We start from the raw sequence: 13,256 nt of genomic DNA, 5'->3' as shown, positions 1-13,256 counted from the left end.
TAACTGCTCCCACAGTGTCAGTCTCTGACCTTGTCCGTGACCCACGGGGGGCCTCTGTAGAGATCCACTTTTCTGATGTGGTCCACCCATGTTACATCAAGTGTCATTCGTAGCATTCTTGTATAGACGCCATCCACTGGGCTCCGTATAATAATGTACACCAGGTACGCCAAGCCCAATTTTCTTGGCTACTGCTGTCCCAAATATCCTGGAAAACACCATATAAAAAACAGATCAACATCACATATAGACTCTTTGACATCGTAAAAAGAATTTCACCTCAGCTTAGATTAGAGGGATGAAATTTGTTTAACACATACCAGATGCTAGCTGTCACTCACGGTATTCAACGTGGAAGAATTTGGAAGGTAAAAAAAGGGGTTGTTGCCTGGCTGCATCTCCTGTGGACCACACTACCAGACCAGAAAGAATGAAGAGAATGAAGCCCTTTGTGGTGCTGGCTCCAATCCGGCCAAAATGATGAGAGTAGATTTTTTTTATGGACGCCGTAAAAAACAAACACTCCCATAACTTCAGACCCCACCCTGCCTCTTCCCGGCTCTTCCTGTGTGGAGGCCGACCACTCGCATCCCTGCTGGACATGCAGTTGGCTTCACGCTTGATTTATGGCAATGAAAAGATGAGTTTTTAACTCGGACCATGTGTGCGTGAGAGTGTTTGTGGGATACATGCCAGCCTGTCCTCTCATCTCCCAGTAGGCCCTCCTCAATCCTTTGAGGATTTGTTTGGGTGCTTGCCCATCAATAAGCAATCTATTTTGCTGTCGGAGACATTTGGGGTCCGTGTCCTCTTGCTATCAAATGCACCAGAGGAAAAGAAAGAAAATATTGCATTCTGACTTTTATCTACAATTGAATGAGAAACTGTATCGTATTTAACTGAGGTATCTCATGTAGAAGTTGCTCCATTCATATCAACAATTTCACAGTGGAGGACAAAGTTTGGCCTGCTAGTCACTGTAGTCTACCGTAAAATACATGGCTTGGTGCAACACAAGATAATAACTGCACTGCTCAGACGTCGGTGGCGGTAAAAGTTGTAAAGCGTCTGTTGCCGAAGATCTGCTGTTGAATGGGCGGTGGGTACACTGTCGTGTCATGTCGCAAGTTGTAGGGAAGCGTTGGAAGCTGAAAGAGCAAGCTCAGTCGAAAGCTTTCGACCGTCAGACAGCAGTGGGCTTGTTGTTAGCACCATAGTAGCCGTCATCTCTCAGGTGCATTCAGCAACCTTTTTTTCACTCCTTTCAACCAACTGATCTCCCCACTTCATTCGACTGACAGTCTGTAATCTGTATTAGTTGTACAGTAGTAGCAGTTTGGTGGAGAGCTACCTTTAGCTATTACTACTGTATGCCTTCTCTCTCTCTCATTCTCTCTCTCTCTCACGCACACACACTGATTTATTCACACCCAATTCTCTTCTTGCACACTTTTCTTCTATCCAGAATCTCTTGAGGAACAAGTTCAGGCAAATAAATATAAAGTCAGACTCATGAAGATGAAAACCAGTTCTTCTTCTTTCGTGTATCATCATCCTTGATGCAATGACATTGCATTGCATTTGAGGACCCCCTTGAAAATGTTATGATGCATCTCAAGGGGTTTATCGTCTCTAATTGCATTCTGAAGTAAAATATTTGACGGTGTGGCTCTGCTCCTGTGATGCTCCAGAGCAAACTGTGCATGCGTGACACAGACTCTGAGACCACAAACCCCCCAAAGCAGAACCTAAATATACACAGTTATTACATGGACATGATAATAAACATATGAACAACCTCCTAGGGCAGAATCTAAAGATGAAGTTAAAAGCATTGAATGACATGCTGACATATTGAAAAACAAAATGCTACAACAAGAGGAGGCTGGAGAAGGAGGAGGTTTGTTAACCGACGAGCTGTTGTTGTGGTAGCAGCGAGAGACGTTGAGCATGTAATAGTGAATGTTGGTCTGCTTAAATACACCACACAGATTGAACCATTAGATCTTGGCCATATGTGATTGGAGGGTGTATGGGCGTGGACGGTGGAACCGGCTTGACTTCCATGCCTGCCTGAAGTACCGCAATGCTACATTTGTATTTACTGTGATCGATATTGGTGAGTTGAGAGGGAATGGAAGGGGATGACAACCGTTTTGTAAAGGTTCTCTTTCATTAGGAAATCAGGCAGTTCACTTGACTTTATATATTTACTAGAAAATAAGAGGGTAAGTAAAAAGAGAGAGACTGAGGATAGATTGAGGCTGTCATGAAAATTCCACACTTAATGAACACTTGTGAGATGAATCAATAAAGATGAATAAACAATCACTCTTGGTGTCATTCAATAATTGCAGAGCAATGTAGAGCAGGTCTTGACCACACATGAGTTTGTCTGTGTTTCTCACATGGCAGGTGAGATACAAGAGTTTTCAGCGGAGGGCATTTCCCTGTTGTTAACAAACGACCTTGCAGAAAAAGCTTAACGAAACAGAATGCAGAAAAGACAAGACTGGACTCACCTCCACTAGACAAAGTCAGGTGAAATGATTATAATTTTCCCATTACAAGTCACAAGGGAGAAGGTTCTGATACAATTTGATTCCATGTCACTTTTAGTCACCTTTCAATTCCATCCTGCTGGTTGTGGTCAGACAAACATTGGATGGATGGATGACCTTGCAGTTGGTTGGATCTGGTTGGTTGGATGGATGGATAGATTTGGCTATTGAGCAGCTCCACTGTAGTACACACACACACACACACACACACACACACACACACACACACACACACACACACACACACACACACACACACACACACACTAAAGTCTTGAGTGTCAACTAGACCCCATTTGCTTCCACTTGTACACTCTTGAGTTATATTAATACTCTTTTTACAGTGTAGTTGGATATAGTCGGGTTAATAAACCAGACCGCACAACACCACCCCCTGGCACCGGCAGGCTAAGTTGGATATTCCCTATTATATCCACTCGGGTCCATCTTTCTCATATTTAAATAAACACTCTTTACCTTTTATTGTGCTTTCACAGTAGTCACTGAGGGAAGGGAACCAGTAACTAACTGGTGGCCTTAAGGTCACAAACCTGCTCTTCTAACGTTTGGACTCTTGCAGCCCCCAGATCCCCCTTTGTGTGTTGTGCTTCTACTCAAGACTTTACACTCAATCAGATGTTACAACTAGATTACTTTCAAAGTTAAAAGGGACGTTTTATATGCAAGAATTTATGCATTTTTCCTGCTGTGAGATGGCAGTCTGCCGTATTCTGCAGCTGGATTTATACCGTGATTTTTCCCCCCCACTCTAAACACAGCAAGTCAATCATTCTTATGATTACTATAATCCACGTCTGACTCAGGCTCCATTACTCAACACTAAGTTGAACCTCCTGCACCAGTGCACATGCCCATGAACCAGAAAATAATGAGGAACAGACCATGGGCTAATATTCCTGTATTGTTTAAAATGAGTGGGAAATATTAACTCAAGTGAAAGGTTTTAGAGTTTGATGTCCACATCAGCAAATTATGACTGTCAACCATTAGAGAAAGGTCATAGGCTGAATACTCTCAACAGCCAAAACAGTCATTTACAGCCATGTCTGCTGTCAAAGTGTCTTTGAGCAGGATATTGTAGGCCACTCTTTCTCAATCTGGGGTCCAGGGACCACCATGGGTCCTTGGGGGCTCCAGGGGGTCCTAAATGATTGTTACTGTAGTTAGGAACCAAATGGACCGTTACAGGTCTGTAACTCAGAGTTAAATGAACACTGAAGATTTTACCATGTAGATTGGGATATACCCCATGTTGGTAACCCTTTACTTTCCGGTACAGTAATTACATGGTAGTTACCACGTAATTACAAGGTAATTACTTGGTAACCACCCCGTATTTACTGAGTAATAACTAGGTAATTACATAGTAATTACCTGGTGTTACCTGGTAATTCCCAGATACATTCCTGAGAACTACCAGGTAATTACTAGGTAATTTAAAGCATGTACCTGGTAATTCCATATTAACTACTTGGTAATACACTTAGCAATTACTTAGTTTATTACCCGGTGGTTCCCTGGTATTTTCTTAGATACTACAAGGTAATTATTAGGTAATTATAAGTATTTTATTATGTATTTACTGTAACTACCTGGTAATACACTTAGCAATTACTAGGTTTATTACCCGGTAGTTACCTGGTATTTTCTTGTATACTACAAGGTAATTATTAGGTAATTATAAGTATTTTATTATGTATTTAGCATGTAATTATAGTGTAACTACCTGGTAATACACTTAGCAATTACTAGGTTTATTAACCGGTAGTTACCTGGTATTTTCTTGTATACTACAAGGTAATTATTAGGTAATTATAAGTATTTTATTATGTATTTAGCATGTAATTATAGTGTAACTACCTGGTAATACACATAGTAATTACAAGGTATATTGCCTGGTATTTACCAGGTATTTTCTTTGATACTACCAGGAATTTACGAGTAGTTGCTTATGCAATTACTATATAATTACATGGTAACTACCATGTAATATACCTATTAATGTCTAGGTAATTCCTATGTATTTTCTTAGAAATTACTAGGTAATTACCGTTTAATTTCATGTTAACTATCATGTTATTTACCTGGTCCTTACCTTGATAGGTAACCCATTATAATCTGTGCATATACAAAGGTACTTACCTGGTATTTACCCAATAACTCCAAAAAGTATTTACAGGGAAATTACCCAGTAGTTACTGTTGGTTTGTACTGTAAAGTAAAGCGTGATCAATTTCATGACCTTACCTGGTAATTACTCAGTATTAACCCAATAACTACAAAAGGTATTTACATGGAAATTACCCAGTAGTTACTGTTGGTTTGTACTGTAAAGTAAAGCGTGATCAATTCCATGACCTTACCTGGTAATTACTCAGTATTTAGCCCATAACTAGAAAAATATCACATTACCCAAGACACTTGGACCGAAAATGCCCCCAAACTGACCAGTGTTCATTCATTTGCGTTCAGTGAATGCCAAGTCCTGGCTTTACAGTGTCTGTAAGTCTGCTTCTCCCCCTGAACAGCACACTGTATGTCAGGAGATAAGAATTCCCATCAAAAACCACCATTACCAGTCATCAAAAATTACATTAAGATGAATGCATACTATTTTTTACACCTCCTCACTCAAGACACCTCGCTGGGACAGATATGCAAAAACAGGTGAGCTGCCAAAGCTTTAATCCAATGAATTTCTTATAAAACATAAAACATAATTACAAAAAAGTGTAAAATATTAACAGTCAGGCATTTTTTTATCAAGTAGAGATTTCTCTTAAAAAAAAAAAAAGAAAAAAAAAAAGAAGAAAACATCAATGATAAATAATAACTATATGCAACACCTGTGTCGTAAAGGTAGTATATGACAGTTACCAAATTACAGCATGGGGTTAGAGGTTGGGCAAGAGGTTTGTCTACTGGAGCCAGAGAGGTAAATAATGAGACCAGATGCAAGTGTAACCCGTGTCTGGACAATAATATAGTTACTAAAACTAGGCACTCAAAGAATGTGTGGACTAGGTAAGCAGAAGACTCTAGATTCGTGGAGGGAGATGGTTGCTGTTTGTACAACAGAATGAAGCACAATGAGACTGATCTAACTTTCAAAGGTAAGAGATAGATGTTTTTTTTTCTTTTGTTGTTAGTTTCTCTGTACCTTTTAGTTTTATTTAGTAGCAGACAAAAAAATAGTGAAACAACTGTCTACTTGTAAAATGTACCCAAAAAGAAATAAAATAAAATGAGGAGTATCTGAATGACCAAAATATGATTTATTTGTAACTCTCTATTTAATAGTGCGCTGTCCCTGGTTCCACAACGTTTTGGTTATTTATCTCTATTTTGTCTTGGTCTATTTTATTTTCTCTACTGACCTATTATTGTCTTTATGTTGTTTTGTTGTTTGGTTTTGCTACATTAAGGTAATCTATTATTGTTGTTAGCTGTCTGTATAATGTTCTTATAATGGAACCAGGGCTCTTATTTTAGTTGTTTAATTTTAAACTCAACTTGAACCCTTTGAAAAAATACCAAAACACTTCAATAACAAGTAAAGAAAAATGAATCTGAATTAATCCTATAAACAGTCTAAATTCGTATCTTCAATTCAGATCAATCAATTAGATGATAAATCAAATATCAACAAATTCAACATTTCAATTGAACAAAAAAAAATCAAAGTCAAGTTACAATCAATATTTTCCTTTTTTTCCTCGCTCTCTTTTTTATCCTTCAGTTTGTTCTTCTGTTCGGTTCGTATGGTCAGTGGACCACTTGCTGCTGTTTACTTTTACTTAGATTTCTCTGGTGTGTAGGGATGAACCTGGCAACAGTACTTGTCCTACCACCATGTAGACAAAGGCACACTTTAACTCTTTCCTCTTCTTTCAGGTTACAGGTCGACTCTCAAGGGCCGCTCGCCAGTCTGCATGCTGCTTTAGGACTCCAGGAAGGATGAACAGGCTGCAGACGATTCCAGGATCCAACTATCAGTTCAATTCCAATAACCAAAAAACCCGGCCTTGAAAACAAAGCCAGAAGACTCATTAGTAGTCTTATTTGAAATAGCACCATGTTAAAACCCATAGGCCTATACTGTATCCCTTTGTCTTCATGTTTTCATCATAGATATATTCTGATTAAACTGAAGGTATAATTAACTACAGTTATCTTACTGAGTTACTGTCCCCCTTATTAAAGTGAAACCATCATAATAAACAAATGCTTCAAAAGTGTCATTTCCTATAACACCATGCTCACCATTAAATTACTTTTAGTGGTCTATTTAGTCAAGTGGAGCCTTACCAAGGGAGATGCTTCAAAGAACATTGCTGGGCTGCTGTGCAGTGAAATGTAGAAATAATCACTAGCAAAACAAAAACGTTTTTGCTAGTTTCTCTCTCAAAGCTTATTTCTAAATAAACCTTCTGGTTTTGCTCAATAAAGTCACTTCTCAATCAAAAATATCCGTTGCTCACTTCAAAAAGAATTATTTTCACTCAGACAATCCCACAGCTCCTGTCCTCTGTCTCATGCAGGCAAAGTAAAAAACAAGGAAGCATGTCTATACTTCCTGGTCTGAAAAGCACCTGATTGGCTAACTCAGCCAACTCACAGCAAGCAATGTTCTTATTGGCTTACAAAACGCCCCCTTTTAGATTGACTGCTGCTCTCACCAATCACACTCCATGTCATGTTACCATCATCATTTTAACCCCTGAAATGCCAGTTCAGTTATTGTGCTGAAATGACACTGTGTTTAGATTATTTGTTGGTTAGTTTTTCCAGCACATATTTAGGTCACTTGTAAATATGTTGATATCCTATTTATTTGTTACAGAGTAGAAAATTGTTTTAATTATTCTCTCTGTTTATCCTTAAGTCATTTAACCCTGGGTTACACAAGTCACTTGAGTTGGCCGTCTCAATTTTATATTGAATGAAATATAATTAGTAGGAGTAGAAATAATAGAAAATAAAACAATGTGCACAAACATCAAACAGATGTGTCCAATTGAAAAAAAAAAAAAAAAAAAAGAACTGACCTGCATAAAGCAAGGCCAGAGGCATCTCTGTGTTAATGTCTAAAACAATATCAGTCACACAGTTGTCGTTACATAAGGTTTCACTTCAAATACTTAATACATAAATTCAACAGTTGTTTTTTTTTTCTACTCAATTTTCTACTCTGTAACAAATAAATAGGATATCAACATGTATCTAAACACAGTGTCATTTCAGCACAATAACTGAACTGGCATTTCAGGGGTTAAAATGATGGTGGTAACATGACATGGAGTGTGATTGGTGAGAGCAGCAGTCAATCTAAAAGGGGGCGTTTTGTAAGCCAATAAGAACATTGCTTGCTGTGAGTTGGCTGAGTTAGCCAATCAGGTGCTTTTCAGACCAGGAAGTATATAGACATGCTTCCTTGTTTTTGACTTTGCCTGCATGAGACAGAGGACAGGAGCTGTGGGATTGTCTGAGTGAAAATAATTCTTTTTGAAGTGAGCAACGGATATTTTTGATTGAGAAGTGACTTTATTGAGCAAAACCAGAAGGTTTATTTAGAAATAAGCTTTGATTTCCGGTCTGGTTCCGGTCTCCCCCAAGCCCCCTGTGATTGGCTGAACCGGACGTAGGGAGCGCTCGGTTGTAGTCACTTGGACCGCGCGAGGTGCACCAAACGTTGCGTTTATCGTGCGCTTGCCCAGGCCTTACGGCCTGGGCATAAATATAACGATTGCATTCACCACGGCTTCGTAACTCGCGCGGCGCTCCGCCGGCTGCGCGGCCCTGGCCCGCTCTTCGCGGCCACTCGCGCCTGCGGCGCTCGGGGGCGAAGAGCAGGACCAAGGTCCGCTGGCCTTCGCGCCGCTTGTAATGTCGTGGACAATAACTTAATGTCGTGGACAATAACTGTGACATCTAACCATAAAACGAGCGCTCCCTTCATAGACACGCTTGGGAATCTGCTGGACGCGAGAGAAACTAGCAAAAACGTTTTTGTTTTGCTAGTGATTATTTCTACATTTCACTGCACAGCAGCCCAGCAATGTTCTTTGAAGCATCTCCCTTGGTAAGGCTCCACTTGACTAAATAGACCACTAAAAGTAATTTAATGGTGAGCATGGTGTTATAGGAAATGACACTTTTGAAGCATTTGTTTATTATGATGGTTTCACTTTAATAAGGGGGACAGTAACTCAGTAAGATAACTGTAGTTAATTATACCTTCAGTTTAATCAGAATATATCTATGATGAAAACATGAAGACAAAGGGATGATTTACAGTATAGGCCTATGGGTTTTAACATGGTGCTATTTCAAATAAGACTACTAATGAGTCTTCTGGCTTTGTTTTCAAGGCCGGGTTTTTTGGTTATTGGAATTGAACTGATAGTTGGATCCTGGAATCGTCTGCAGCCTGTTCATCCTTCCTGGAGTCCTAAAGCAGCATGCAGACTGGCGAGCGGCCCTTGAGAGTCGACCTGTAACCTGAAAGAAGAGGAAAGAGTTAAAGTGTGCCTTTGTCTACATGGTGGTAGGACAAGTACTGTTGCCAGGTTCATCCCTGCACACCAGAGAAATCTAAGTAAAAGTAAACAGCAGCAAGTGGTCCACTGACCATACGAACCGAACAGAAGAACAAACTGAAGGATAAAAAAGAGAGCGAGGAAAAAAAGGAAAATATTGATTGTAACTTGACTTTGATTTTTTTTTTGTTCAATTGAAATGTTGAATTTGTTGATATTTGATTTATCATCTAATTGATTGATCTGAATTGAAGATACGAATTTAGACTGTTTATAGGATTAATTCAGATTCATTTTTCTTTACTTGTTATTGAAGTGTTTTGGTATTTTTTCAAAGGGTTCAAGTTGAGTTTAAAATTAAACAACTAAAATAAGAGCCCTGGTTCCATTATAAGAACATTATACAGACAGCTAACAACAATAATAGATTACCTTAATGTAGCAAAACCAAACAACAAAACAACATAAAGACAATAATAGGTCAGTAGAGAAAATAAAATAGACCAAGACAAAATAGAGATAAATAGCCAAAACGTTGTGGAACCAGGGACAGCGCACTATTAAATAGAGAGTTACAAATAAATCATATTTTGGTCATTCAGATACTCCTCATTTTATTTTATTTCTTTTTGGGTACATTTTACAAGTAGACAGTTGTTTCACTATTTTTTGTCTGCTACTAAATAAAACTAAAAGGTACAGAGAAACTAACAAAAGAAAAAAAAACATCTATCTCTTACCTTTGAAAGTTAGATCAGTCTCATTGTGCTTCATTCTGTTGTACAAACAGCAACCATCTCCCTCCACGAATCTAGAGTCTTCTGCTTACCTAGTCCACACATTCTTTGAGTGCCTAGTTTTAGTAACTATATTATTGTCCAGACACGGGTTATACTTGCATCTGGTCTCATTATTTACCTCTCTGGCTCCAGTAGACAAACCTATCTTGCCTAACCTCTAACCCCATGCTGTAATTTGGTAACTGTCATATACTACCTTTACGACACAGGTGTTGCATATAGTTATTATTTATCATTGATGTTTTCTTTTTTTTTTTTTTTTTTTTTTTTTTTTTTTAAGAGAAATCTCTACTTGATAAAAAAATACCTGACTGTTAATATTTTACACTTTTTTGTAATTATGTTTTATGTTTTATAAGAAATTCATTGGATTAAAGCTTTGGCAGCTCACCTGTTTTTGCATATCTGTCCCAGCGAGGTGTCTTGAGTGAGGAGGTGTAAAAATAATATGCATTCATCTTAATGTAATTTTTGATGACTGGTAATGGTGGTTTTTGATGGGAATTCTTATCTCCTGACATACAGTGTGCTGTTCAGGGGGAGAAGCAGACTCACAGACACTGTAAAGCCAGGACTTGGCATTCACTGAACGCAAATGAATGAACACTGGTCAGTTTGGGGGCATTTTCGGTCCAAGTGTCTTGGGTAATGTGATATTTTTCTAGTTATGGGCTAAATACTGAGTAATTACCAGGTAAGGTCATGGAATTGATCACGCTTTACTTTACAGTACAAACCAACAGTAACTACTGGGTAATTTCCATGTAAATGCCTTTTGTAGTTATTGGGTTAATACTGAGTAATTACCAGGTAAGGTCATGGAATTGATCACGCTTTACTTTACAGTACAAACCAACAGTAACTACTGGGTAATTTCCCTGTAAATACTTTTTGGAGTTATTGGGTAAATACCAGGTAAGTACCTTTGTATATGCACAGATTATAATGGGTTACCTATCAAGGTAAGGACCAGGTAAATAACATGATAGTTAACATGAAATTAAACGGTAATTACCTAGTAATTTCTAAGAAAATACATAGGAATTACCTAGACATTAATAGGTATATTACATGGTAGTTACCATGTAATTATATAGTAATTGCATAAGCAACTACTCATAAATTCCTGGTAGTATCAAAGAAAATACCTGGTAAATACCAGGCAATATACCTTGTAATTACTATGTGTATTACCAGGTAGTTACACTATAATTACATGCTAAATACATAATAAAATACTTATAATTACCTAATAATTACCTTGTAGTATACAAGAAAATACCAGGTAACTACCGGGTAATAAACCTAGTAATTGCTAAGTGTATTACCAGGTAGTTACACTATAATTACATGCTAAATACATAATAAAATACTTATAATTACCTAATAATTACCTTGTAGTATACAAGAAAATACCAGGTAACTACCGGGTAATAAACCTAGTAATTGCTAAGTGTATTACCAGGTAGTTACAGTAAATACATAATAAAATACTTATAATTACCTAATAATTACCTTGTAGTATCTAAGAAAATACCAGGGAACCACCGGGTAATAAACTAAGTAATTGCTAAGTGTATTACCAAGTAGTTAATATGGAATTACCAGGTACATGCTTTAAATTACCTAGTAATTACCTGGTAGTTCTCAGGAATGTATCTGGGAATTACCAGGTAACACCAGGTAATTACTATGTAAAATACATTGTAATTACCTTGTAATTACCTAGTTATTACTCAGTAAATACGGGGTGGTTACCATGTAATTACTGTACCGGAAAGTAAAGGGTTACCAAAATGTTTTAAATGGGGGTCCGTGGCCTAATGCATATAACACGGGAGGTTCTTGAAATTAAAAAGGTTTAGAATCACTGCAGTAGGCAATATCAAGACATCAGCTACAAAGGCCTAAAAGTTTGAGCTTGTGTTCTCACCTCTTGTATGTTTTCTCTATCCACTATTGCAGAAATGGAAGCCAAAAGGGGCAGCATTACAACACATGGTCAGCGGACTGTGCCTGGACAGCCAGCCTCCATCGGGTCCTCTTGCCATCACTCAGTGTCGCCTCCAGATGGCCAGCCAGTCCTGGGAGCCGCAGCTAATCACCTGAGCCACACTAGTCAGGGAGAGAGGGAGGAGAGGAAGCAGATACTGGCCCTGGCTTGGGTTGCAAGGACCCAGGGGATCATGTCTGCATAAACTGTCTGTCGCCTTGGTGATGGATGAAAGGAACTGTCTTTTTTTTTTCTTTCTGTGATGTCTACTGCGAGCCCACGCCTTGTTGCGTCTGGGTGTCGAGAGTGCTGTTGAAAAAGGATTTGAAGGTCTTTCTACGCTACGGCATCTGAAGTCCTACCTTCATGTGTACAGTGCTTCAAACTCTTATGGACGCTGTGGTTCCTTTAGGATCATCTGAGCTTTTCATTGATTACCGTTGCACATCTCACTTATTATTTTCCTGTTATCTATCCTGGCTAACAAGTCACTTACAATTCCAGAATGGTGATAATTGCCTAAAAACAACTAAAAAGGAGTGCATATTGTACCATAGAGCATACGCTGAGCATACTTATCACTGACTCAAGTCAGTGCTCGTCATGTTGCAGAGTCTTACGTTGGGGTGTGTCTAATGATGGTGACCAGGGCAGCTGTATGTATAGCCAAACTGAGATCTGAGCTTTTCTTTTTCATTTTTTTTTAAGATAAAATAAAAATGCTGAATAGCAGTCTTGAAAAGTACCATGCAAAGCACTGTCAGGAATATTATTTATTGTTTTGCATGGTCAGACCCAAAGAATGTTTTTTCTTTTTTGTCTCTTCAAGATTTTATGTAAATATATGAAGCAGATGACAGCTTGTTTTTTGTGTACGGTATTCTATGTGTTGTTTGAAAAATAAAATGTACAAAGAGATTGTTTCCAGTCATTGGTTTGCAGAAATTATACATTTTGAAGAATCTGCAATAAAATAAACCAGTAAGACTCCCTAATCAGGAGATAAGCGACCGTCAGGTCGCATTCACAAACTTTAGAAGGCAATGGTAGTCAATGACACAAATGTAAAGTACAAAATCAACATACAAAAGCAAGTATGGGGAACTTCACAACACTGCAAAAAATGCTCTTGCAATAATGCACTTTCATTGGTGATTTCCTTATCAGACTAGAGCAATGAGAGACTTCATGAACAGCCCAAAACTGATCATTACAAAACAAAAAGGTTCTTACCACATGAACCTACCCATTTCATGGCACCAGTGTGCAAAATCACTTCTCAAGCATACTGAAATGGGCTTTGAGAGAATTACATAAAATGTTCTGAATGTAAAATTCTCAT

The 13,256-nt window shown here is 38.2% G+C and overlaps 1 protein-coding gene across 1 annotated transcript in view; it reads left to right on the top strand.

The window, feature by feature from the left end:
* Positions 1-12,832, top strand: part of galnt16 (UDP-N-acetyl-alpha-D-galactosamine:polypeptide N-acetylgalactosaminyltransferase 16) — a 59,429-nt gene extending 46,597 nt beyond the window's left edge. The window contains exon 15 of the mRNA XM_080751295.1: positions 11,887-12,832. Coding sequence (XP_080607421.1) covers positions 11,887-12,030 — 144 coding nt within the window. The 3' untranslated portion in view covers positions 12,031-12,832. The remainder of the gene's footprint in view (positions 1-11,886) is intronic.
* Positions 12,833-13,256: the final 424 nt, after the last annotated feature.

This window comes from Nannobrachium achirus (assembly GCF_963921795.1).
Source record: "Nannobrachium achirus genome assembly, chromosome: 20".
In the NCBI taxonomy this organism is placed as follows: domain Eukaryota; kingdom Metazoa; phylum Chordata; class Actinopteri; order Myctophiformes; family Myctophidae; genus Nannobrachium; species Nannobrachium achirus.
This window is presented reverse-complemented; position numbering and strand designations above follow the sequence as displayed.